General features: G+C 41.5%; 2 protein-coding genes across 10 annotated transcripts in view; one reads left to right on the forward strand and one right to left on the reverse strand.

Moving 5' to 3' along the window:
- Window positions 1–28: 28 nt before the first annotated feature.
- On the reverse strand, window positions 29–13,128 carry SRR (serine racemase). Of its 4 annotated transcripts, XM_057714330.1 has the most exons (9): window positions 13,046–13,073; window positions 9,943–10,081; window positions 4,775–4,946; window positions 3,192–3,318; window positions 2,903–3,006; window positions 1,632–1,751; window positions 1,427–1,501; window positions 617–826; window positions 29–289 (listed from the first exon to the last, which is right to left on the reverse strand). In XM_057714330.1, the coding sequence occupies exons 2-9, from the start codon at window positions 9,969–9,971 to the stop codon at window positions 92–94; spliced, it is 1,035 nt and encodes a 344-aa protein (XP_057570313.1). In that variant the 5' UTR covers window positions 9,972–10,081; window positions 13,046–13,073; the 3' UTR covers window positions 29–91. The 4 variants fall into 4 exon arrangements, with proteins under 4 accessions (XP_057570313.1, XP_057570315.1, XP_057570314.1 ...); XM_057714332.1 differs by lacking the exon at window positions 9,943–10,081 and having other exon boundaries at window positions 13,046–13,128; XM_057714331.1 differs by lacking the exon at window positions 9,943–10,081 and having other exon boundaries at window positions 13,041–13,072.
- Window positions 13,129–13,230: 102 nt separating this feature from the next.
- Window positions 13,231–26,146, forward strand: part of SMG6 (SMG6 nonsense mediated mRNA decay factor) — a 203,313-nt gene continuing 190,397 nt past the window's right edge. For 3 of the 6 annotated variants that reach the window (XM_057714302.1, XM_057714301.1, XM_057714299.1), the window contains exons 1-6: window positions 13,231–13,433; window positions 15,546–17,280; window positions 17,834–18,026; window positions 18,502–18,612; window positions 21,553–21,659; window positions 21,912–21,990. In XM_057714302.1, coding sequence (XP_057570285.1) covers window positions 13,346–13,433; window positions 15,546–17,280; window positions 17,834–18,026; window positions 18,502–18,612; window positions 21,553–21,659; window positions 21,912–21,990 — 2,313 coding nt within the window. In that variant the 5' untranslated portion in view covers window positions 13,231–13,345. Of the gene's footprint in view, window positions 13,434–13,562; window positions 14,579–15,545; window positions 17,281–17,833; window positions 18,027–18,501; window positions 18,613–21,552; window positions 21,660–21,911; window positions 21,991–26,146 lie in introns of those variants that run through there. The other 3 variants (XM_057714304.1, XM_057714303.1, XM_057714305.1) reach the window with 3 other exon arrangements.

A 26,146-nucleotide genomic window follows, 5' to 3' on the forward strand; every position in this document is an offset into this window, starting at 1 on the left:
GGACGTTGACAATAACCAGGAGACAAAATTTCCAAGTGTCTAGACACTGAGTCCCTTTTCTTCCTTTTGCACATATTAAACAAGTGGATTGCTAAGGAGCTGGCTTTTCAGCCTGCTTCACCCAAGTTAGGGAGGTTAAGTCTACATTTCCACCACTAAGCACAATACAGATGTTCTTTACTTCTGCGGAAACTGTTTGAAAATGCTGAGACAGCACGGCGGCCACTCCAACCCCAGCTGTAGGTTCAATAAGCAATTTCATCCTCTCCCACACCAGCTGGGTTGCATACTGTTGGTATAGAAGGGAGTAAGAATTAGTGAAATGGGAAAAGGGGGAAAAGCCTAGTTGGTTGGCCTTTATAATTAAAGGCCAGATGGGGATATATGCCCAGCCTGAATTTTCCTATTGCTATATGTTTGTGCTTGCCAGTGAAGGGCAGGACTTTTTTCATTCTAACTGCTTCTACTGTCTTGATACACCTAGGGCACCCTCCTACATGTCATGAAATCACCTAGTCGAGTCCCTAGTGGGTGAGTTGCTACTTACAACAGGAGGGTTTTTTGCCTAAGAAGTTGCACCATTCTTTTGTTACTTCCTTTCCTCCTGGAGCCTCACCTTAATTTCATCCTCTGTGACAGTAAAGACGTCATCCACAAGGTCCCTTATGATAGGCCAGGTTTTTAAGCCAATGCTGGATTTGACACCATCTGCCATGGTTTCTGGAGGATAGGGATTGGGGGTCAGTTCCCCTTTCAGTTTGGACTGGTAGCAGTCATCTGCATTCAAGGGTTCAGCAGCATATACCTTCACACTAGGTCTCAGAGCCTAGGAAGAGGAATATTAGATATCTTACAACTAGCCACAGTATTTTGCCTGCATGCTTGCAGTAAAATAGGTAGTACAGTTAACATTTCTGCCCAAGAGCCTTTCTTTTACTCAATGTAATGGAAATAAGGCCTTTAAGCACTTTAAATTGTTTTCCACTCTGGCCGCAGTTGCCTAGATTACAGCTGGTTCTGCTGGTAACTTGGGAAAAGAGTAGCCCCTGACTTGGATAGTAGGTTGGTGAGATGGAATTCAAAGGACTGTGAGTGTGCCACTCATTGTAATGGCTTGTGCTGTAAAGTTTTCATTAAGAAAAGGGTAGTGAGGGACTTCCCTGGCAGTCCAGTGTTTAAGACTCCGCACTTCCACTGCAGGGGACACAAGTTCGATCACTGGTCTGGGAACTAGGATCCCACATGCCGCACGGTCAAAAAAGGGTGGGGAGCGTAGTGATGCAGGGAAGGGCCTTTCATCTCAAGTGCCAAGGGATGATGAGAAGGAACGGCAGTTTCGGGGGAATGTTGAGCAAGTATTCACATTGTACTATGATGTGAAATAAACAGCCTGAAGTGGGGAGTCCTCCAAAAGCTATTTTCTTACCTTAACCGTAATTGCTATTCCAGCAACCATTCCTCCTCCTCCTACTGGTACCACCAGTGCATCTACCAAGGGAACCTTTAGTGAAAAATAAAGTATGAATAGGTCTGTTAATAAGCAGCTTTATATGGACATATAAAATAATTGGTTCTACGGCCAAACATCGGCATTACCAGTAGCTAACTAACTAAACTAACTAAGCTTTTACCTGGTTTAGCACTTCCATGGCAATTGTCCCTTGCCCAGCTATCACTGCAGGCTCCTGGTTGGGATGTACCATGATGCCTTCTGTTTCTTCCACAATTCTTTTTGTAACATTTTCTCTGGACTGAAAGTACATTAATTTAGCTTACTTTATTTGTATTTCAATAGATTTCCCAACAAGTTAGATTCAGTCATTTAGCACTTTTTGGGCAACTTCTTTTCAGACTTTGTTCTGGCACTGGAGATATAATTGAACAAAGCAGTCCCTGCACTCAGTGGAGTTATGTTCTAATATGGTGGGGAGGGGTGGGGTGTAAGTAAATATATGGTATATTTAAATGCTTTGGAGAAAAATGAATTTATATAGGGTGCTCAGGAAGGACAACTGGTAAAGTGGCATTTTAGTAGATCTGAACAAGTCCTGTGTATCTCCAGAATATTCCAGGGAGAGTAATAGCAAGTACAAAGGCCACGGAGTAGGAATGCTTGGCTTTCTGAGAAACTGCTAAGTTAGTGTGGTTGGTGTGGAGTGTTTGGGGGAGAGTAATAGTGAGAGATGAGATCAGGAAAATAGTAATGGGCCAGTTCATCTGGGCCATAGTTGACTGCAAGAACTTTGGTTTCCACTGTGTATGAGATGGGAAACCATTGGAGGATTTGGGGCTGACAAGAGACAAGTTCTAACTTACTGAGTGGATAGCTCTGATTGCTCTTTTGGAAACGACTCATGGGGCAAGGGTGGAAGCAGAGACCAGTTAGGAGGCTGCTGAATCTAGGTGAGGACTGATTGGTTTGAATCAGGGCAGTGATGGTAGAGGCTGTTAGAAGTAATTGGATTACAGAAATGTTTTCAAAGTAGGACTAAGATTTGGATGATATCAAAGATGCTTCCATGTTTGAGGGTAATGAAGGATAAAAGTTGCCATTTACTGAGATGGGGAAGACTGGAAGTGGAACAGTATTGAGTAAGATGAGGAGTTTGGTTTTAGACAGTAAGTTTGAGATGCCTGTTAAGGCACCCAAATGGAAATGTACAAGCCTGGGTTAAGAGCAAAGGTCAGGGCTGGAGTTAGAGTATAGGTGATATTTTAAACTATGAGACTAATGAGATCATCTGAGTGAGTGTAGGTAGAGAAAAGGTTGGACATACCAGCACTTAGAGCTGAAGAGGAAACAACAGAGGAGACAGAAGCTGCAGCCAGTGAGGTAGGAAGAGAAATTTCATCTGACAGTGAAAGTTGCTAAGGTGGTACTGAGCACTGCTCTCTTCCTTACCTCGTCGCTCTGTTCACTGTATACTATAGAGGCTCCATAGGCTTGTATCGCCAGTTTTTTACAGTTGGGAGCTGTTTCAGGCACTACAATATAAGCAGGAATCCCTGGGAGGGAGAAGTATGTTTAGTTAGTACAAATCAGAATTTAGGATAGAGATTTCTGTTCAGTTTGCTTGTAATCAGGGACTCGGAAATTTATTCCCACAGATATCACTAATCTCACTGCAAGTTACGGCTGCTTTTCCAGTCCTCTCTGATGAGCCTACCCAGTACCCTGAGAAATTAAGTACCTTCTAATTTGGCAGCATAGGAGAGAGCCTGGCCATGGTTTCCACTGCTGTGACTAACAACAGCTTTGGGCTTCTCTTCTGAAGTGGCAGAAATCAAGCCTCTGATTGCGTTAAGGGCACCACGAATCTGGAAGAGAGATAGTGAATTAATATATTTGATTAAAAATTCTTTTCAAAAAACCAAGGAGCTTTTCTACATTTTTCTCTTCCAACATTGCACATCCAGTCCATCACTAAATCTTACTGAGTCTTCCTCCTGAGTATCTCATGTTCATCTTCTTGGCCACCACCTTGGTGAGGCCTCATTTGGTTATACTTGGTATCACCAAACCTCAGCTGATCCTGCCTCAAGAATCATTCTCATCTAATAGTTCTGCTAGATTATGAAAGTGATCTTTTAAAAACAAATGTTACCTTTTTCATTGATTGCCTGTTTTTGTAAGAAAAGTCCAAATCCCATACAAGTTGCAGCCTTTTTAAATATATCTACCTTTGTCACTGTTGTAGCCATCCTAAATTGCCTCTAGTTTCCTTCCTACCAGGTTAGCTCACACTTCTGTACCTCTTGGCATGCTGATGCCTCTACCTGTAGTTCTTTCCCCTACTCCCTGAGCTGGCTAAAAGTACTCATCCTATAAAACTTGGACCAAATGTCTCCTGGTTCAACCTCCTTGCTCTCCCAGGCATAATTAGGTACTTCATTCATTTCCATAACCCTTGTTTGTATCTCTTTTAAGACACTTGTCATCAACCTATTTTGTCTTCCCCTGCAAGTATGGATACAGGGCAAGGCCTACTGTACATACACCTGGTATAGTCAGTAAAAATAAGTGCTCGATGTGTCATGAGTGAAGAATAAACCATGGCAGAAGCAAAAGGCAAAAGAGAATGGAGAAGTTTTTGTTCCATTAAAAAAAAAAGTTCTCAAAGGGTATGGAAAAAGGTAAATTCCTGAAATCCTAAAGCTAGCACTTAAAGGGTACTGATAATACTTGTTAGGCACAGTGCAAAATGCAGTTTTTCAAATTTTTACCTGAATGGATGTTAAAGTTCAACTAATGGTCAGAAAATTCTGGTAACGAATCAACACAGAAATCTATCTTTATGCATAGGAAAGGCACCAACATACCTTGTAGAAAAACATCTTGCCATATGAGGGTTGAGCTAGGGTTAGATCTTTTCTATACATAATAAAGTATAAACGAATGGCAAGTTGACAAAGTGAAGGCTTAGATTTGGCTGTATACAGGGTGATTACACGTTTCCAGGTTGATGATTGTTGTCTCGGTTTAATTATTAGAAGTTCCCCTTTTCATTCTCAAACATGTCCTAGTTTGGATAGTAAATTATATGTGATCCCCTTAATTATAAGGAATTTTGAGATTATGTAAAAGTGGCTTTTGTCAACGCCATGATGCTAAGTAACCAGGACTTGAGCAAAGGAAAATTTCTACCACCTTTTCTTTAGCTGTAAAAAGATATTAATTCTACCTACCTCGCTGGGTGGTCAGGAGCATCAAATAAATTTATGTGTGAAAGTGGTTTGAAAAGAAACATGATACACTATCAAAAGGGATTGTTACCTTAAAAGATCCAGTTTTCTGGAAGAGTTCACATTTGAAGAAAAGATTGCGCCCTGCTACTTGATTCAAAATGGAGCTTGTTAGCACTGGTGTGAGGTGGATAAAATCTCGAATGTTGATATGAGCTTTTTCAACATCAGCAAAGGAGATGCAGTACTGATCACACATGGTTCTGAAACCCAGGAATAAGAGGGGGGTCAAAGCAAGCCTAGACAATGTGTTTAATGGAAAGAGTTTGAAAATGCATAACACACACCCACGGAATGTACACCACCAAGAGGGAACCATAATGCAAACTTTGGACCTTGGTGCTAATGGTGTGTCAAGGTAGGTTCAATTGTAACAAATACACCACTCTGGTGGGGGATGTTATAATGGGGGAGGCTATGCATGTGTGGGGGCAGGGAGTATATGGCAAATTTCTGTTCCTTCCCATTAATTTTACTGTGAACCTTAAATGCAAAAAAAAAAAAAAACAAAACAAAAAAACAAACCCAAAACAAAAATACCAAACAAAAAATTCTAAAAAACAAAATAATGATAAGGCATAACATAGGAAGACAGACTCAGGGCCTGTGGTGGTAATGTGGGGACTGTCTCTATTATTGGGGTTCCAGAATCTCTGCATAAGGAAAATTCTCTTGAAGCAGAGTTTCTTGGTGTATGTTTCCTCTGTTGAAACCTTACAGGAAATAACTGGCTATGATTATGGAGGGCTTAAAGCTGAGCCCTCACCCATACCATCCATTTCTTGGCACTGCCACTGGTCTCTACCTTTTCATCATTGTTGTGAAATTTGAATAAACTGGGTTCAAAATCTGCTACAGGTTTTTATTTAAAAAAAAAAAATTCACGATTCACCAAGGGGAAAAATCTCCTACCATCCTACCATCTTAATAAATTATGTTCACTTCCTATGTTTCCTTCTGTTTTTTCCATATACATATAGTACATGACAGTTAAAATCAAACCAAAATAACATTTTATTTACTCCTTTTCCATTTGGCTCATTCTTCAAAGTTTTCACAATTATAATTTTCAGTAAGTACATTATGCTTCCACTTTTTACTATTTTTATTATAGCATTTAAACATGAAATTTCTCTATTTTTCCTTATTAACAATTTCTCTTTATTTTTCCTTATTAACAAAGGCAATGCATGTTCAATAAAAAAGCAATTTAATCTGCTTCCTCTCCAAAGAATTTGCTACCGAAGCTCTGGTTCCTCTCTTTGCGGGCCCACATATATACGCAGACAAAACTTTTGACAGGTTTAGTAACTTGCTTTCTTCGGACAATATTATGAATATCTATGACTCTTTGCTTATCAGTAGATATATTTGTGACTTTTTGTTTTAATGTGGACTATTTTTAAAAGTATTTATTGAATATGTTACAATATTGCTTCTGTTTTGTATGTTTTGGTTTTTTGGCCATGGGGCATTTAGTATCTTAGCTCCCAGACCAGGGATCAAATTCACACCCCTTGCATTGGAAGGCAAAGTCTTAACCATTAGACTGCCAGGGAAGTCACTATGTGACTTTTTAAATGACTTAATAGTACTTTTTTACAACAATACCATAGTTTTCTGTTGTTGAACATATTTCCTTTTTTTTTTTGTCTATAATAAATAATGATGTAATGAACAGCATTGATGCAAGATCTTTGTTTATCTCTATACATGCTTTGAGTAGATTTCACCAGTGGCGTTTTGCATTAAAAAGCATACACACTTCTAAGGCATTTGATACCCACTGCCAAAATGATCTCCATAGGAGTTATAGATTTTATCAATTTATACAACAGCACTTTCTAAGGAATGATTATTTTCCTTCACCCTCACTATCATTTTTATCTGCCAACTTGATGAAATATCTCAAGTAGTTTACATTTTTTAAATTACTAGTGACTGAACATTTTTTCTGTATACTTATTGGCCACTTAGACTTTTGTGAATCTTTAACACACCCTCTACTGACTGAATCATCTTTTTCCTTTGAAATACATTTATAAAAAATTAAATTTCTATTAATGCTTGGGGCTTTTCTGGATGTTGTAGTTTGTTCCATTAATCTGACTGCCAGTTCTTTTCCCAGTTGTTCGTTGCACTAATACGTTCTTGCCTGATGACTCTTTCTAATATTTATTGGCTCTTCTCACACACAAATTCTTCCAAATGAACTTTAGAAGTTCTTTACCAACGTTGCCAGAAATTCCACTGTACAATGTACAAATGAATTGGGGGCATAATTGACATTTAAAAATATTGAGTCTCCCCATCCACCTTTTAATTTAGTGGTCTTTTTGTTTTAGGTTTCTTAGTAAAGTTATAATTTATTCATGCCCTGTATAGATCTGATTAAATATATGCCTAAGTACAATATATTTTTGTTGCTTTTGAGATAAGGCATTTTTAAAATTAGATTTATAAACTGCTTACTGATGATGTATATGAAAACTAATAATTTTTGTATATTCATCATGTAATAGGGTACTTTACCAGATTATCTTGTTAGATCTAATAGTTTCTTACAGTTTATTCTCTAAATAATCATGCTATCTGCAAATAAAGATAATTTGTCTTTACCTTATAAATGTACCTCTGGTAACTTTTTCAATGACTTCATAGTTACTGGTTTATATGGGTTTGCCACCTCCTCCTGAATTAATTTCAGTAATTTTTTTTGTAAAATCACTTAAAGTTTATTAGTATAAAGTTGTACATATTAATATTTCTAAGTATTTCATATTTGTGGTATTCATTCACTCATTCAACAAATTTGAGCACCTTCCGTGTCAGAAACTGTTTGATCTGGGGATATAGTATTAGAAAAGTAGACTTGTTCCTCCTCTCATAAAGATTATAGGGTATTGGAGAGGTGTCTAATAAATAATCCAATTAAATATGTATTTACAAACATTGGTGTAAGAAAGTGAATTATGATAGGATACTATAGTGGGAGGCCTTATTTAGATCAGTGAAGGAGGTCAATGAAGACCCTCTATAACGAAGTGAATTTTTATTTTTTTGTGAATAATTAGCTTTTTTTTTCTTGAGAAGTAATATTATGACCTATAAGATGAATGGGTAGAGTAGTGGGGAAAGTTGTTTCAGATAGAGGGAATAATAATAATAATATGTGAAGGCTATAAGGAGGGAAAGAGTTTGGCATTTTCCAGGAATTAAAAGGTCAATGTATCTGAAAATGTGATCAATGGGAAATGTGATAACAGATAAGAAGTGTGAAGCTGGCAGAGTCGGGATCATAAGGGGCAATGATTCATAGAATTTTTTTTTTTTTTGGCTGCACCTTGTGGTATGTGGAACTTCCCTGACCAAGGATTAAACCTGTGCCCCTGCAGTGGAAGTGTGGACTCTTAACCACTGGACCACCAGGGAAGTCTATGGATTTTTTTTCTTTTTTTTTTTAAGCTCTTTTTTGGAATATAATAGTACTCTTGTACTAGCTTATGAGGTACACCAAAGTGAATCAGCTGTATTTATACACGTAACCAACCCCTTATCCCCTCCCTCCTGTGACTTGCCCCCACCCTCCCCCATCGGATATATTTTTTAAGAGCAATAAAATGCCATTGGATTTATGGTTATCAAGGGAGAAAGGTGGGGCGGAGGGATAAATTGGGAGATTGGGATTGACATATACACACTACTATATATAAAATAGATAATGAGGACATACTGTATAGCACAGAGAACTCTACTCAATAGTCTGTAATGACATATAGAAAAAGAATCTAAAAAAGAGTTCACTTTGCTGTACAGCAGAAACTAACACAACATTGTAAATCAACTATACTCCAATACAAATTAAAAAAAAAGATGCCATTGGAGAATTCTGAGCAGGTAAGTGACAATGTTAGAATTCATATTTACAGGAAGTCACTTGCTACATTGTGATGAATGAAAAGGAAAGAAATAAGAGTGGAATCAGGGAGTCAACAGTTAGGAAGTATTACAGTTGTCCACATGAAAGACAACAGGGGCTTGGATGGTGAAAGTGTAGGCAGAAAAAAATAATCATTCAAGATAAATTTGGGAAAAACAAACCCACTGAAAAATGGGCCAAGGACTTGAATAGACAGTTCTCCAAAGAAAGATATACAAATGGCCAAAAAGCACATGAAAACATGCCCAATATTACTAATCATTAGAGAAATGCAAATCAAAACCACAATGAGATACCACCTATGTCTATTAGGATGGCTACTATTTTTAAAAAACCCAAACTGGGAAAACAACAGGTGTTGGCAGGATGTAGAAAAACTGTGGAGTCCTTGTTGATAGAAATGTAAAATGATGCAGCTGCTGTGGAAAACAGTATGGAACTTCCTCAAAAAATTAAACAGAATTACCATATGATCCAGCAATTTCACTTCTGGTATATACCCAAAAGAATTTAATGCGGGTCTCAAAGACATATCTGTACACCTATGTTCATAGCAGCATTATTCGCAATAGCCAAAAGATGGAAGCAACCCAAGTATCCATCAACAGATAAATGGATAAACAAAATGTGACATATACAATGAAATGTTATTCAGCCTTAAAAAAAGGAAATTCTGAAATGTGCTGTAATATGGATGAATCCTGGGGATATTATGCTAATTGAAATAAGCCAGTCACAAAAAGACAAATACCATATGGTTACACTTATGTGAGGTACTCAGAGTAGTCAAATTCATAGAAAGTAGAACAGTGGTTGTAAGAGGCTGGGGGAGGAGGGGATGGGAAGTTGTTGTTCAATGGGTATAGTTTCAGTTTTGCAAGATGAAAAGAGTTCTGAAGGTTGGTTGTACAACAATGTGAAATGTGCTTAACACTACTAAACTGTACACTTAAAAATGGTCATGATGGTATATTTCATGTTACGTGTATTTTACTACAATTAAAACACACACACATACATTTTGGAGATTACACACACACACATACATTTTGGAGATTATAATTAGTTAGACCTCTTGGTTACAAGTGATAGAATCCCAATTTGAAATGGCTTAGGCACAAGATGGAGGTGATGAGAATTTATTGGCTCATGGAATCCAAGGAAGAGTTGAACCATGGGAAGGGCAAGAATATGGAGCATCAGGAAAAACTGGAACCAGGGACTCTGAGATTTTCCAGGACTTTCTCGTTGTTTCTCACCTCTGCTGATTTCTGCATGTCGGCTTCATTCTTTTCACTGCAGACCAGCTGGTTCCACATGGCAGGACACGTGGCTGCTGACAGCTCCTGTGTTTTACACTTTATGGCTTCCCCACTGGAGAGGGATTTTCTTTTTTTTCTTAGTTTCAGTGAAAAAAATTCTGGGTAGGGACTCTGATTAGTCCATCTTGGCCCAGGACCAGTGGCCATGGGTGCGAGGTCATTTAAGACAATACTATGCAATAGTCATAAGTATTTACAGAAACATGAAAAAGAAACAATGATTTCTATAACACAATATCAAATATGTACATTTAAAACACACACATACACGAAACAATATTATATATTATTCAGACATACATGCATATCCAAGGACATATATCAAATACATTAGAGTGGCTACCGAAGGAAGAAGGAAGGAACATGAGTGGGAATTGGAATGAAGGAAAAAAAAGATAAAATGAGAAAGGCCTTGTTGATGATAATGTGAACTGAACAGTATGACTGCTTCAAATCTCTGCAACTGGGGGAAAAATAGGTGCAAATGAAGGGAGTAAAAGAGGAAAGAAAAGAAAAAAGGAAATAGAAAAAGGAAAGAATAAGTATTTCTGAGTGAGAGTAAGGGGCAGTTTTCAAGAGAAAAGGGGAAAATGTTGCAGTGACGAACTCCATACGTGTCCACTACAGAGATAGAAGAGACATATCCTGATATTGGACTGAATGTGCGGACTAAGAGAGAGGGAGATGTCAAGGATAACTCTTGGGTTTTGACTTAGATGGTAGCATAATTTACTGAGATATAAGGCTGGCAAAGAAACAAGTATTTTAGGGGAAAAGCAGAGATTTGATGAGCTAAGTTTACATTACCTGTGAAGCATTTTTTTTTTTTTTGGGCACACGGGCTTAGTTGCTCCGCGGCATGTGGGATTTTCCTGGAGCTGGGATCAAACCCGTGACCTCTGCATTGGCAGGTGGATTCTTAACCACTGTGCCACCTAGGAAGCCCACCTATGTAGCATTTGATAGGATGTCTTTTGAATTTTTAAAATTTTTTGCCAGAAATGAATTCTATTAAATATTTATTTATTTATTTGGCTGCACCAGGTCTACGTTGTGGCATGTGGGATCTAGTTCCTTGACCAGGGATAGAAACCAAGCCCCTGCATTGGGACTGTGGAGTCTTAACCACTGGACCACCAGGGAAGTCCCCAATGTGTCTGTTTTAATGTCTACATTATTTCTAAAGAATGCTTCAATTTATCAAGTGTTCTTTTTCCTTTATTAATTCTGGATTTTATCTTTATTTCTTCCTTCTATTTTCATTTTATTTTTTTTACCTTTGTTGAATATGTAGCATATTAATATTCATTCTTTTTATTTATTTATTTGGCTGTGCTGTGCAGCTTGTGGGATCTTAGGTTCCTGACCAGGGATTGAACCTGGGCCCTTGACAGTAAGAGCACAGAGTCCTAACCATTGACGGCCAGGGAATTCCCAAGATAACCATTCTTAAAAGTCTGGTATGTATTATTCCACATCTTTTTTGATGTATTTATATAGAAATATACATATGCAATAAATAGTTTTGCTGCACTCAGACAGACCCATACTCTATATCTTGTTCTGCAATTGGCTTAAAAAAAATAATACATCTTGACTATATCAGTACATATTTTAATTCTTTGAACTCAGCTTTCATTGTAATACAGGTCTAAATATGGCTGTCTTCATTTATTTTTATCTGGTATTTCATGAACTCTTTAAATCTGAGGGTTGAATTTAAGTCTTAAATCCAAATTTTCCATCAACTTAGTAAATTTTCTTCTATTATATCTTTAATGATTGCTCTTAGTTCTGTTACCACCTTCTGAACTCATATCTTATTAGTTTTCTGGATCCATTCTCCATGTCTCCTACCTTTATCTCTCAATACTTTATATCTATTATATTTTCCGAGTTTTGGTAAATTTTTTTGAGCTGGTTTAACTTTTGGCATATCTCATCTGCAGTTCACTGAAACGGCTGCACTAATTTGACAATCGTGTTTTTCCTCTTCAAGAAAGTTTTGTTCAGATTATTTTCCCATCTTAAACAAACAAACAAAAACCTGTGGCAATCTCCTTTCCAATTTCACTATGAAAGCTAATTAGTCTTAAACATTTTCTCCTGTTTCTTTCATATCTGTTTTAACGATTGCCATTTGCTCTGACCACTCCAATCACTCCCCTTCTTTTGCTATCTGCTGACTTTCTCCACCTGTTTAGAACCCTGTGGAGGCGAAGCATCTGCCACCTAATAGGAACTGAATGAGTTGTCAGAGATTGTTTAATCTTCTAGGCCCAGTCTAAGGAATCATTGGTAACTATTGTTCGATGGTGTAGAGGTCCAATAGGCTGTGTGGGACTGGGAAGAAGCAAGAGGTGGAAGGAAGCAGCCTTGCAAGAGGGGAGAGTTCCACCCCAGTTCAGAACACGGGCTCATGAACGAACAGGTAAAGCACCAGTCTTCAGATCCAGTTACATTTTAAGATGAAAAAAAAAAAAAAAAAAAAAAAAATCCACCTGAGATCCAGGAAAGTCAAGTCATGTTTCCAAGAATCCACAGTGATACAGAAATTCCCCAATCAACTCGAAACAGCTCCCGACTTATTTCCACACAACCCCTTCCCTCAACAAGAGTCACCTATACTGTATTAAAAAAAAAAAAGTCACGAAGTTTGGGATGTAGATTGCCATAATGGAAAAGACTTTTGAGTCTCTGGTAATTATCGATTGTGTCATCCTGGGCAATTTTCTACGGTTCTCTGGGATTCAGTTTCCTTATTAAAAAAAAAAGGGGGTGGGGGGGAGTGGGGCATAATACGAACTATCCTACAATATCTTGAAGGTCGCAAACTAAAAGCCTGAGGTACTAGTCCGGGCCTGTGGCGGGAGACCCTGGCCTAAGATGACTGGAAAAGGCCGGACGGTGGGGGTCCCCGTCAACCCGAGCCCCAGGCCAGCAACGGTGTCCTCAAAGGCCATCACGGCAGCAAGAGCAGCCACCGCCGCGAACGCCCGCCTCGCCTGGCCTGGCTGGGCCGGGCCTGACCTCACCTCACCTCCCAGCCGCCGCGCCTCCAACTCCAGCCTCGGCGCACCTTCCCGACCACACCTCTGCGCACGCGCTGCACCCGCCTGCCCCGCCCAGACTCGCGGCCCGGCTCTTCCCCGCGGGAGCGACCGAACGTGCGTCCAACGCTTTTCCTCCCAGTGCGGCCACCGTCGTTCGGGGAGGGGAGCGGGAGGGGGCGGGGAAAAGGGTGGGAGGTGGGTGAGCGCGCGCGCCGCCCGTCCGTCGTGGTTTCCTGGCTGCGCGCGGCGCTGGCGGAGTAATTGCAGCTGTAGCAGCAGCCGCGAAGATGGCGGAGGGGTTGGAGCGTGTCCGGATCTCCGCGTCGGAGCTGCGAGGGATCCTGGCCACTCTGGCTCCGCAGGCCGGGAGCAGAGGTGAGTCGCGCCGCCCAGCTCCTGGGCTGGGCCTGCCCGCCCCGCCTCCCTCTCCTCCTCTGCCTCCTCCCCGCTCCGTTCTCGGCGCTCCGGAGCCCCCGCCCCTTCCCCCAACAGTGGGGGCGGGGGCCGAGGGCGGTCCCTCCCCGACCTACCAGCCCGGGAGCTGGTGTGGGGTCGGGCTCTGCCAGCTCCGGCCCCTCCGGGAGAGCCCAGCCCGAGTTCCTGCCTCCGCCCCCTTTCTCACGGCGAAGGTGACTGTTCCCCGTTGCCCCAGCTCTCTCACAGCAGCCCGTGGATTGCCAGCCGTCAGGGGATGCGGAAAGGAGTGGGCGCCGGGGTCTGGTGGAGGCCCCCCCGGGGCGTATGGTTCCCCGAGGAGTCGTCCGCAGGCCTGCCCCCGTCGTCTCTTTAGCGTTGGAGAGAAGGAGCCGGGGACATCGAAGAGAAGGGTTCAGCAGCTTGGGACTTCCTTGCTGAACTTTTTCAAGGCAGGCTTCACAAGGCTGCGCCACCGGAGGGATCCACGGACCTCAGAGAGCTGACTCTCTTCTGGTTTGGCCTTGGCATGTGTAGGAGCAGTTTTTATCAGAGAGAATGTTCAACTTGCAAGTTAAAATCTCCAGCCACACCAGGAAAGCACCAAGGAAGATTCTAGTGTCTCAGCTCTCACTTGATTAGGCAGTGGAGTTGTGTAGAATGGTAGTTATGCTTCTGCAGGCTTGTGGCCGCAGTCTGTGAAATTGGTTTTCATTGGTCATCTGAATTGGATCGTTCAGGTTGTTTTCGCCCTCCTCTCTGGAAAGTGGTAGTGGCTCCTTCCCCCCCCCCCCCCCCCAAACTTACAAAGGCTGCTAAGGGTGAGCTGTTCTGGAGTTAAACTGCTTTACGTTTATTTCTAGTGGATGAAGCAGTCTTTTAAACTTCGGAAAATACTGAAGCAGTATCTTAAACTTCGGGCTTTGGGGTTTTTTTTTTTTTTTTTCAAATTCGTTACACCCATGGATGTAAATGCTGGAGCATGTGATCCTTGTTATGAGCTTGTTTGCATTTGCGTTTATAGAACAATAGAAGGATTTTTTATAGCATTCCATTTTGCTATACTTTGTAATCGCACTAATTCCTGTTTCTTCCCCACTGAACAGGTTAGTGGCTATTTACAGTAGACTCTCCCATTAACAGATAAAAAAAATTGATACTTGTTTGCCATTCTGTATGTTCCTGGAGCCTGGAGAGTGGTTTCTAAAGTCCTGTTCTCTGATTCTTGAGTGCGCCAGTGCTTGGTATTTTGAGAGCATGTCACAATACTTCCATCATCCTCCAGGGAAAGCTCCCTTATGGAACTTTTTCCTTCTCATATTCCGTCATCATAGTAGCAGTTAGTCTCAATATTCTAATTATGACAGTGTGAGCAGTATTTCCTTGGAATGAGCCTGCTGGCTGCTGTTAGAGAGTTGGTGAGCATGAGTGGAGTTGAAGAATGTGAAAGGAACTGCTTCCTGTTTGCTTCAACAGGAGGAATGTAATTGGGTAGTTGAACTCCTAAAGAAGAGGATTGTCCTGGCCAAGTTCAGTGACTGGAGTTGCAAATTTTTTCTCCAGAGATGTCCAGAGCTATGGATTGTTATGCATACCCCTCTTTTTCTCTGCCCCACTCTCTGCCCCATTTATATGTTAAAAAGACTCAGCCACCCTGGAAAAATGTTAGAGGCAGAAGAAGAGACCAAGGTGGAGCTGAGGGCTCTATAGCAGACACCAGGCCAATGCAGAACTGGTTAGAGATCTTTTATTCTGACAATGATGAGGTAGTTTCAGGTCTTGTGGATCTAAATATGATTTGGGTAACACAAGAGAATGTGGGTTTTTTTTTTCTTGTTTCCCAAACGCAGGTGTAGGTAGCTCCAACACAGTTAAGTTCTTAGTTTTGCCAGTTGCTGAATAAATATTGTAAACCCAGTAGAATTTCTGTTTCTGCAGAAATTTCCTTCCTTGTTTACCAATATTAACATTTCGATGTGTAATTCTTCTTGACTTTTAATGACAATTTTTTTTCCTTTCCTCTCCCTTTATCCTTCTACCTTTTCCTCCCCAACACTCTCTCCAACATCACAGAAAACATGAAGGAGCCCAGGCAGCGCAAAGATAACAGGCGCCCAGATCTGGAAATCTATAAGCCTGGTCTTTCCCGACTAAGGAACAGACCTAAAATCAAGGAGCCCTCTGGGAGTGACGAACTTAAGGATGAAATTGTTAATGACAGAGATTCTTCTGCCGTCGGAAATGGTACACAGCTTGCTAAAGATGTCTGGAAAGACAACCCACAGCAAAATGGTCCTGTAGACCCAGAAAATGTTCGGGCGCAGGAGTCCTTCCCTAGGACTGGTGGACAAGAGGATCGAAGTCTAAGAATTATCAAGAGAACAAAGAAACCCGACATGCAGATCTATCAGCCTGGAAGGCGTTTGCAGACTGTTACCAAAGAACCAACCAGCCGGGTGGATGAGGAAGAAATCCTCAACCAGGTAGAACAGCTGAGAGTAGAGGAAGATGAGTGTAGGGGAAACGTGAAAGAGGAGGTTGTGAACAAGCCAGAGAAAGAGGAGGCAGAAAAAAGCCTAAGTGGTGACAGAGTAAGGGCTGCGAAGGGAGAAAAAGGAAAGAAAGTTGAAAAGGGGGAGGGCGTGAAGAAGGTGAACGAAGACCCAGCTCAGGGGAAGCCAGGTTCTGCCAAGCGCTACTCCCGCTCAGACAAACGAAGGAACCGCTACCGCACTTGCAGTACCAGCTCAGCCGGTAGCAGCAACAGTGCCGAGGGGGCTGGCCTGACTGATAATGGAAGTCGCCGCCGCCGCCAGGATCGGACCAAGGAGAGGCCACGACTGAAGAAGCAAGTATCGATGTCCTCAACTGACTCCTTGGATGAAGACAGAATTGATGAGCCCGATGGGCCACGGAGGAGCTCAGAAAGGAAGAAACATTTAGAAAGGAGCTGGTCCAGCCACGGGGAGGGAGAGCAGAAAAGCAACGGTAAAGAAAATCGAGGCACTCTTCGCGTTACTTTTGATGCAGAAACCATGAACAGAGATTCCCCCATGGTCAGGTCAACCAGGGAGGATGTGGATGGGTTAAAGCCAGACAAAGGCTCGAGCAGTGGGGGCAAAGGCTCTGAGAAGCAGGAGTCCAAAAACCTGAGACAAGAACTTCGGGGTCGTGGCCGTGGCATTCTGATTCTGCCCGCCCATACCACTCTGTCTGTCAATTCAGCTGGCTCTCCAGAGTCTACGCCTTTGGGACCTCGGCTTTTATTTGGATCTGGCAGTAAGGGATCCCGCAGTTGGGGCCGAGGAGGCACCACCCGACGATTGTGGGACCCAAACAATCCTGATCAGAAACCTGCTCTGAAGAGCCAGACGCCACAGCTACATTTCTTGGACACTGATGATGAAATCAGCCCTACCTCCTGGGGTGACTCACGCCAGGCCCAAGCGTCTTACTATAAGTTTCAGAACTCGGACAACCCCTATTATTACCCCCGGACACCAGGCCCTGCCTCCCAGTATCCTTACACAGGCTATAGTGCTCTGCAGTACCCTGTGGGCCCTGCAAATGGTGTGTACCCAGCGCCTTACTACCCAGGCTACCCAACTCCATCAGGACAGTATGTTTGTGGCCCCTTCCCTGCTAGCACCATGAGCCCCGAGGAGATGGAGCAGCACATGAGGAACATGCAGCAACAGGAACTACATCGGCTTCTCCGGGTGGCTGACAACCAGGAACTGCAGCTCAGCAACCTGCTCTCCAGGGACCGCATCAGTCCTGAGGGCTTGGAGAAGATGGCTCAGCTCAGGTATGGTGGGTCCCACCCTGGCTAGAGGGGAATGGGGATGCGCTGGAGGTGTACAGGCCCCCATGGCCGGGGAAGGTAGAAACCTTTTAGGTAAGCTGCCAGGTGTTATCTCCCTTTCACGTTGACTTTTGTAAGGGAAGGGGAGTTAGAAAAAGAAAGGAACAGAAAATTTTGTTTCTAGTCCTAGAAATGATTATGCTTCCCACTTTTTCTTTAAGAAGAAAAAAATCTTTAAGAGAGCATGGAATCTGGATATGGAAAAGGAAAGACTTTCTGAAGTGCCAAGAAATGAACAACATATAACTTGTGGTGAAGATTTTACTTTGGCTGTTAAATTTAGGTGGAGGCATATGGGGAAGAAGTACTTTCCTAGACATCACTGTCTTTAGAATGACATTCTGCTGTGCAGAATGGAAACTAGAGTGAGTACTATACCTGGTGGCAGTTTGGATTTCCTGCCAAGGAAGGTGTTTATTTGTAGGAACCTCAGATCTTGGGTCTAGCCTTTCCTGTGGTGTATTTGGAGCTAGAAGTTGCATGTATTTTATTCCAGAGCTGAACTGCTGCAGCTATATGAGCGCTGTATTCTATTAGATATTGAGTTCTCTGATAATCAGAATGTGGATCAGATCCTGTGGAAGAATGCTTTCTATCAGGTGATTGAGAAGTTCAGGCAGCTTCTCAAGGATCCGAATGTTGAGAACCCAGAACAGATTCGGAACAGACTTTTGGAGCTCTTGGATGAGGTAAACCATCATCTTTATGTCCCTAGGATAAAGGCTTCAGCATCCTTTAGCTGTGATGGGTTTTTACCACCCGAAATACTGTGTTTTATAACAGAACATTGACAACAAACTGTATGCTCTTTTCTTAGGTTTAGGCCTACCCTCTCTCTGTTGCTTCCTTGACACCATAACTTAACTGACAGTTGGAGTTCGTTTTGAGTTTGGAAGCTTTCTGAATGTCTTAGCTGGTGTGTGTGTGTGTGTGTGTGTGTGTGTGTGTGTGTGTGTTTATTTTCATATCTTTAAAACCACGGAAAGGCTTATGCTGTCAGTTTGTCTTGTGTTTAGTTGGTGGCCACTAAGTACTGTACGTGGCTCCCTTTACGTCAGATGGCTGAGTATTAGCAGAACTGTGAAAGGGTCACTTGCCCCACTTTCTGGGTAGATTGGATCAGAACAGGTTGATTCAGCTGATTCTTATTTTTTCTCTTTATAGGGTAGTGACTTCTTTGATAGTTTGCTTCAGAAGCTGCAGGTTACTTACAAGTTCAAACTGGAGGACTACATGGATGGTCTTGCCATTCGCAGCAAGCCATTACGAAAGACAGTAAGTCAGCTTCTTTATCTTAAATTTATTCTCTCACTTAGTAAGCATTTATCTGGTGTTAGTTATGTGCTAGGCACTGTGCTGGGTGCTGAGAATACAAGAATGAAAGGGGAATGTGGGAAACAACAATTAAACCACCAACTGTAGTGTAATGTCATAAGTACTACAGTAGTGGCATATATAGAGTGTTGAAGGGGCATGGGAGGAATTGAATCTGCTTTAGACTGGTGGGGGTCAAGGAGGGTTTCTTAGAGACCGCCAAGGTGAGTTTTGAAACATGACTAGGAGTGGAAGGGGCAGTTTCGATACAGGGCACAGTGAGAGAACCTTGTTGGGAAAGTATAAGAAGTCAGCATGCTGATGTCTGGACAGATCATCAACTCTTATGTGCCCCGCTGAAGAGTTTGGATTTTTTTCTGAAAGCACTGAGGAACTGTTGATTGATTTTCAACAGGTGGATAGCATAGATTTGTTCTTGGGAGCAGTCATTCTGGCAAGTGGATGAGTTTGGGCAAGAGTGGAGGTAGGAGGTCAGGTGAGGGCCTGAACTGAGGTAGAGGTAGTGGAGGGGGAGAAGAGGAGACAGATTGGAAAGATATAAGGGAGTAGAATTGAATTGCTGGCTGGTTGAGTGTGAATGATGAGATTGGAGGCATGAGGAGACCAGATCATCTTCCATTTTGTGTCCTAGGAGAGAGGCTGGGAAGGAAGAAGGTTAGTTTAGTTTTGGATCAGCTTAGGTGGAAGAGCTTGAAAATCAACAAATGAATGTTCGGGTCTGTCTGGAGCTCAGGAGAAAGAACTGGGCTGATGATAGGGATTCAGAAGTCATCGATGTGTAGGCCATAGTTGAAGCAGAAGTTGGGAAACTAGGAAAGCTAGCCAGAGAGCAGGGGGTCACATTTTAAGGTGGTGGTGGGTACAATTGTCAAGTGCTATAAAATCCTCAGATATTAGGATTACTAACAACTGTCCGTTGGATTGGATGACCTTATCACAAGTTATATTAGTTGGAGAGGATGGAAACCAGATTGTAGTAAATGAGAAGTGGGGCAGCAGATATAATGAGAGGGTGACTTAGACTGTTCTTTTCAGAAGGCTGTGAAGGCAGGGAGGGAAGATAGTAGTTAAAAGACATAGTGTCAAGAGAAGTTTGTTTTTAAACTTGGAGAGACTAGCATAATTATATGTTGAGAGGGCCAGGGGAGAGGACGAGGTTGATTCATTAGAGAAAGGAGTGTGATTTGTGGAGCAGAGGCTTCCTCTTGCCTTTCTGCTTCTTTTGATGAATTGCCATGCACAGGCTCTATTACTAATCAGCAAGTACCTGTTGAGTCCCTGCTACGTGCCAGGTGCCATTCTAGGCACACTTAAGTCAGTATGGAACAAGAAAGCCGTGGTCCCGGCTCTTGGAGTTTGGAGTTTGATTAGGGATGAGTACAGATGTTGGATTAGTAATTGCAGATGCAGTGACTTCCGCAAAGGACGTTGTGGGGGTGTGGTGTAAAGGAGCTTAGAGGATCATAGAGGCCTGAGGAAGTCACAGTTAAGCTGAGACTAAAGACCGGCGACATTGGCCAGGTGAAAGGTGTATTCTAGGGGATAGTCTAGGGAAAGGGAACAGTGTATGTGAAGGTCCTGCAGTGGGAAAAGCATGATGTGTTACGGGAACTGAGAAAAGCCTAGTCTGACTGAGGCATGGAGAGTGAGAGGGGAAGTGGTGCTGGAGAGGTGAGCAGGGACTGGATCATCTAGGACTTTATTCTGAGAATAGTGGGGAGCCTTTGGGCGAATTTGTTTTTTTTCTTCCTCTCGTTGAGGTAGCACAGTGGCTGTAGAATGGAAACAGCAATTTCCTTGATGCTTTATCGGTTAAATGCCAAGGAGTCTTGGTGTCCATTCACAGAGAGAATGTGTGGAGCAGTTGGGACTCTGAAGGTGTATGCCATGCAGTGATGTGTAGCTTTGCTGAGGTGCACTTTTGAGTTATGTGTTAGGAGGCCGATGTGCAGTAGCTACTTACTTAGTAAACCAGCCTTCCTGTGGGGTCAGTATCTACTTCTTGTTTATGCAGTGACATGGTAATTTCTTGTCTGTGGGTAGAGTGGTATTATATGTTATGAAGTAATGTTCTTTAGGAAGGTTTTTTTGGTTGGGCGCGTGTCTTGGGATTGTTAAGGGTTTATGCTTTTGTTTTCTCATTGAGTGACAGAGGCCAAGCCCATCCATGTGGAAACATATGTATATTACCCAGTCCTGGCATGTTGTAGGTGTTTGGTAAAGGGTAGCTTATTGTTTTAGGGAATTATTATTGTCTTGCAAAGGGGATGCAATGCAGTGGTATTAACAGTTTGAGGAGAGAAAGATGATGGCAGGAAAAGAACAGAGTAAACAATTGTTTTCATATTTGTATATCACTTTTTTTTTTTTTTTGGCCTTGTTGGGTGGCTTGCGGGATCTTAGTTCCCTAACCAGGGATCGAACCCAGACCCAGAGCAGTGAAAGCGCTGAGACCCAACCATTGGACTGCCAGGGAATTCCCTGTATATCACTTTATAATTTGTAAAGTATTTTTATACTTATTCCCTCCAGTTTCCCTATGAAATAGGTATTTTTATATTCTGATGAAGAAACTGAGTCCCAGAGACTCAGTTGAGATCGCAAGCTACTACGAAGAGAGTCAGAATGTTTTCTTCCATTTGACTGGGACTGGACATCAGAATGACTTCCTCTTCCTTTTGCCACTCTTCCTCAGTAAATTTTTCATCACTGTGTTGGGTTTTTTTTGCTAGTCAAGGTTAGACTGAAAACTTTTTACTTTATTGAGGATTACTGGTGCCTTATTAATGCTACTCTGTTATTTTGACCCCATCCCTGTCCTTTGGGGTTGAAGTTAGAATTTCTTGGGTATATGCTACTAACTGATCATTTTTCCTGAAGGTAAAATATGCCTTGATCAGTGCCCAGAGATGTATGATTTGCCAAGGAGATATTGCCAGGTATCGGGAACAAGCCAATGACACGGCAAACTACGGGAAAGCACGCAGGTACTGTTGCCTCCTGTTCATTATTCCTCTTCCCTGTGTGGCTTTAATCTAAGCCCTATTAAGAGCAATGGGCCACCTGAGCTGCCTCCTATAGATATGTCCTACAGGTGCTCCTATTGGCCTCACGCTTTACCACTCCAGGGTTATGGCTTAAGTAGTGTTATCAGATGATGAAGTGGGGAAGTATTGATACAGAACTAATATATATGTGTATATATATATATACATTTTTTTCTTGTTTTTCTATTCCAGTTGGTACCTGAAGGCCCAGCATATTGCTCCCAAGAATGGGCGCCCCTATAACCAGCTGGCTCTGCTGGCAGTGTATACGGTAAGAAGTCTTGGATGGGCAAGTATTTTGCCGGCAGTATGTTAGAAATACGGATTTTGATAGCATCAGCTCCTGGAGCTAGATTTCATCTGAACGCTATAACCCAAAGTGGATCCCCTTCTGTCTCCCATACTTGAACTCCTTTTGTTACTCTTACTTTCAGAGGTAAGTTGTCAGGGATCCCTCCCTTCAGTTGAATCCACTTTCACTGCACTGAAGTTCTTAGGGGAATGCTTATTTATGCTCCAGCCAAACATTGCTCTTTGTTTTTGACCAGGGTTTCTGCTCTGAATCTTGTTTTCCTTCCCTAGGTTGAACTAGGTTGCTCATTTTTAGAAGGAAAATAAGGCTCCCTTTATCTCTCCCCTTTAAAGTCCTCAACTAGCCCTGAGTACATCCTTCCTTCCTTTCCCTGGATCATCCCCTTATTCATCTTAGCTTTTTACCTAAGGAGTCTCCTTAGCAGAAGCACAGTAAGTGCCAAATTGTGCCTCTCTAGATCTTACCAAACCCCTCTAAATGTGGCTGTAACAGTGAGCCTTGGGAGCTGACAGCCCCTAGTGAGGAAACTGACTTCAGGGGGAGGGGGAGGGGCCGGTGGTAAGTACCAGAGATTTAAGTGTAAGAAGCAGCTAACATGCTCATTAGCAGGGCGAGTTTTCTTAATGCTATAAATTAATTGCCCAGATAAACAGTGTTTGAGTTAATATTTTTATTCTTTATTCCACAGAGATTCAAAAAAATTCCTAATACTTAATTATGGCTTGAAATTGTTGATTAAATAATGTGGTTTATGGATACACTTCCTGCAGAATCTATTGAGTCTCTCTGCTTTTTACCTCTTTCCTATTCTCTTTGAGATTTTTTCCCCCCTCTTTGTGGCTTTATTTTTCTCTCTCCTTTATTCTTATCCATCTATTTTTCCTTCTTTTTCACTTCTTGTCTCCTTTCCCAGTTTTTCTTCTTTGTAATCATCTAATGAATTATCTTTCTTGTTAACTAGAAAATATAATTAAAAAAAATTTTCCCCCTCAATAACTTTTCATAAAAATTGTGGTAAAATTCATGTAATAAAATTAACCATTAAATATGGTCTGTACCCAGGTGTAGAATTGCTGGGTCATATGGTGATTCTGTGTTTTTCTTGAGAAGCTGCTAAACTGTTTTTCATAGTGGCTGCACTGTTTTATTATACATTTCCACCAGCAATGTAGGAGAGTTCCAGTTTCTTCATGTTTATGCTAACATTTGTTACTTTTCTTTTCTTTCTTTTTTTTTCGTTTTTTACTTTTCATTTTTTTGATTATGACCAGCCTGGTAGGTGTGAAGTGATATCTCATTGTGGGTTCCCTCCTCCCCACTTGGGGACTTGTTTTCTTCTTCTTTAATAGTTTTTATTTACTTTTTGGTCAGTTTTAGGTTTACAGAAAAATTGAGCAGAAAGTGCAGAAAGTTCCCATAAACTTCTTCAACTCTCAGTTTTCTCTATTATTAACATCTTGCATTAGTGTAGTACATTTGTTACAATTGACGAGCCAATATAGATACATTATTATTACTAAAGTCGGTAGCTTACACTAGGGTTCACGTTTACTGTTGTATACTCTATGAGTTTGAACAAAGGTATATTAACATGTATCTACCATTATATTATCATACAGAATATTTTCACTGCTCTGAAAATATCCTGTGCTCCACCTTCCACCTCTTTATCCTTCCCTCCCCCAAACCTCTGGCAATCATTGATATTTTTTATTTGTCTCTATAGTTTTGTCTTTTCCAGAAGGTCATATAGTTGGAACCATACAGTATGTAGCCTTTTCATATTGGCTTCTTTCACTTCACACTTAGGGTTATTTGGGGGTTTGATAGCTCTTTTCTTTTTCTTTCTTTTCTTTAAAAACTATTTTTTATTTTATTTATTGTTTATTTTTTTATTAGTTGCATTGGGTCTTCATTGCTGCACATGGACTTTCTCTAGTTGCGGCGAGCTTTCTCATTATGGTGGATTCTTTTGTTGTGGAGCATGGTCTCTAGGCATGCAGGCTTCAGTAGTTGTGGCTCACGAGCTCTAGAGTGCAGGCTCAGTAGTTGTGGCACATGGGCTTAGTTGCTCCGCAGCATGTGGGATCTTCCTGGACCAGGGTTTGAACCCATGTCCCCTGCATTGGCAGGTGGATTCTTAACCACTGCGCCACCAGGGAAGCCCTCGTTTCCATTTATTGTTGAGTAATATTCCATTGTATGGATGTACCACAGTTTACCTATTCCCCTACTGAAGGACATCTTGGTTGCTTCCACATTTTGACTGTTAGTAATAAAAGTGCTATAAACATTTGTGTGTACGTTTTTCTGTGGACATAAGCTTTCAACTCATTGGGTGGATACTTAGGAGTGTAATTGCTGGGTTGTGTGGTTAGAATATATACAGTTTTGGAAGAAGCTGTCAAACTGTCTTCCATAGTGGCCGTACCATTTTGCATTCCTACCAACAGTGGATGAGAATTCCTATTGCTGTGCATCCTCATCAGCATTTGATGTTGTCAGTGTTTTTTTGGATTTTGCTTATTCTAATAGGTGTGCAAAGTCCTATTTGTGTTAAACTTCGTTTTAACTTGCAATTCCCTAATGACATATGATGTGGAGCATCTTTTCACATGCTTATTTGCCATCTGTATTTTTCATGAGGTGTCTCTTGCCCATTTTTAAATTGGGTTGTTTTCTTATTGTTCGGTTTTAAGAGTTCATCGTATGTTTTGGGTACCAGTCCTTTATCAGATACGTGTTTTACAAATATTTTCTCTCACTCTGTGGCTTTCTTTTCATTTTCTTAGTTTTTCACAGAGCAGGAGTTTTTAAGGTTAATGAAATCTAACTTAGCCAATATTTTCTTTTATGGCTTGTGTTTTTGGTGTTGTATCTAAGAAGGCATGACTAAACCCAGGTTACCTAGATTTTCTCCTATGTTATCTTCTAGGGGTTACATTTAAGTCTGTAGTACATTTTGAGTTAATTTTTGTGACAGATGTAAGGTCTGTGTATAGATTTATCGTTTTGGATGTGGATGTCCAGTTGTTTTCAACACCATTTGTTGAAAAGACTATCCTTTCTCCATTGAAATGTCTTTGCTCCTTTGTCAAAAATCAACTGACTGTATTTGTGAGGGTCTATTTTTGGGCTCTCTGTTCTGTTCCGTTGATCTATTTGTCTGTTCTTTGGCCAGTACCACACAGTCTTGATTATGGTAGCGTTATAGCAAACCTTGAAGTCAGATAGTGTCAGTCTTCCAACTTTGTTCTTTTGCAGGATAGTGTAGGCTATCCTGGATGTTTTGTCTTCCCATATAAACTTTAGAATCAGTTCGTTAATATCTACAGATCAAGTGCGTGTGAAGTGGTACGTCATTGTGGTTTTGATTTGCGTTTCTCTAATGGTTAATGATATTGAACATTTTTTTTCTTAATAAATGTATTTTATTGGCTGTGTTGGGTCTTCATTGCTGCACACGGGCTTTCTCTAGTTGCGGTGAGCAGGGGCTACTCTTCATTTTGGTGTGTGGGCTTCTCATTGCGGTGGCCTCTCGTTGCAGAGCACAGGCTCTAGGCACATGGGCTTCAGTAGTTGTGGCACATGGGCTCAATAGTTGTGGCTCACGGGCTCTAGAGTGCAGGCTCAATAGTTGTGGTGCACGGGCTTAGTTGCTCTGCGGCATGTGATATCTTCCTGGGGCAGGGATCGAACCCGTGTCCCCCGCATTGGCAAGTGGATTCTTACCCACTGCGCCACCTAGGTTGTCCCTGAACATCTTTTCATATGCTTATTGGCTGTTTGGAGAAATGTCTGTTCAGGTTCTTTACCCATTTTTTTAAAAATAAAAAAAAAATTTTAGTTGTAAAATACACATAAAACAAAGTTTGCCCTCTTACACATTTTTAAGTGTACTGTTCAGTAGTGCTGAGTACCTTCACATTGTTATGCAGTCAGTCTCCAGAGCTCTATGCATTTGCAAAACTGAAACTTAAAACAGCAATCCCCTAATCTCCCTTCCCTCTAGTCATTGGCAACCACCCTTCTCCTTTCTATCTTTGTGAATTTGTCTGCTCTAGTTACTTAATATAAATGGAATGTAAAAGTATTTGTCTTTTGGTGACTGGCT

The sequence above is a fragment of the Hippopotamus amphibius genome, chromosome 17, assembly GCF_030028045.1.
Source record: "Hippopotamus amphibius kiboko isolate mHipAmp2 chromosome 17, mHipAmp2.hap2, whole genome shotgun sequence".
In the NCBI taxonomy this organism is placed as follows: domain Eukaryota; kingdom Metazoa; phylum Chordata; class Mammalia; order Artiodactyla; family Hippopotamidae; genus Hippopotamus; species Hippopotamus amphibius.

What these genes read in the sequence shown, in the direction of transcription:
- SRR (XM_057714329.1), bottom strand. Translation starts at nt 10,152, where the DNA reads ATGGCCACTGGTCCTGGGCCAAGATGGACTAATCAGAGTCCCTACCCA. An exon ending in CTATGCTGCCAAATTAGAAG is followed by an intron (nt 3,007 to 3,191) that starts GTACTTAATTTC and finishes TCTCCCTCCCAG; the next exon opens with GGATTCCTGCTTATATTGTA. An exon ending in TCACAGAGGATGAAATTAAG is followed by an intron (nt 290 to 616) that starts GTGAGGCTCCAG and finishes CTATACCAACAG; the next exon opens with TATGCAACCCAGCTGGTGTG.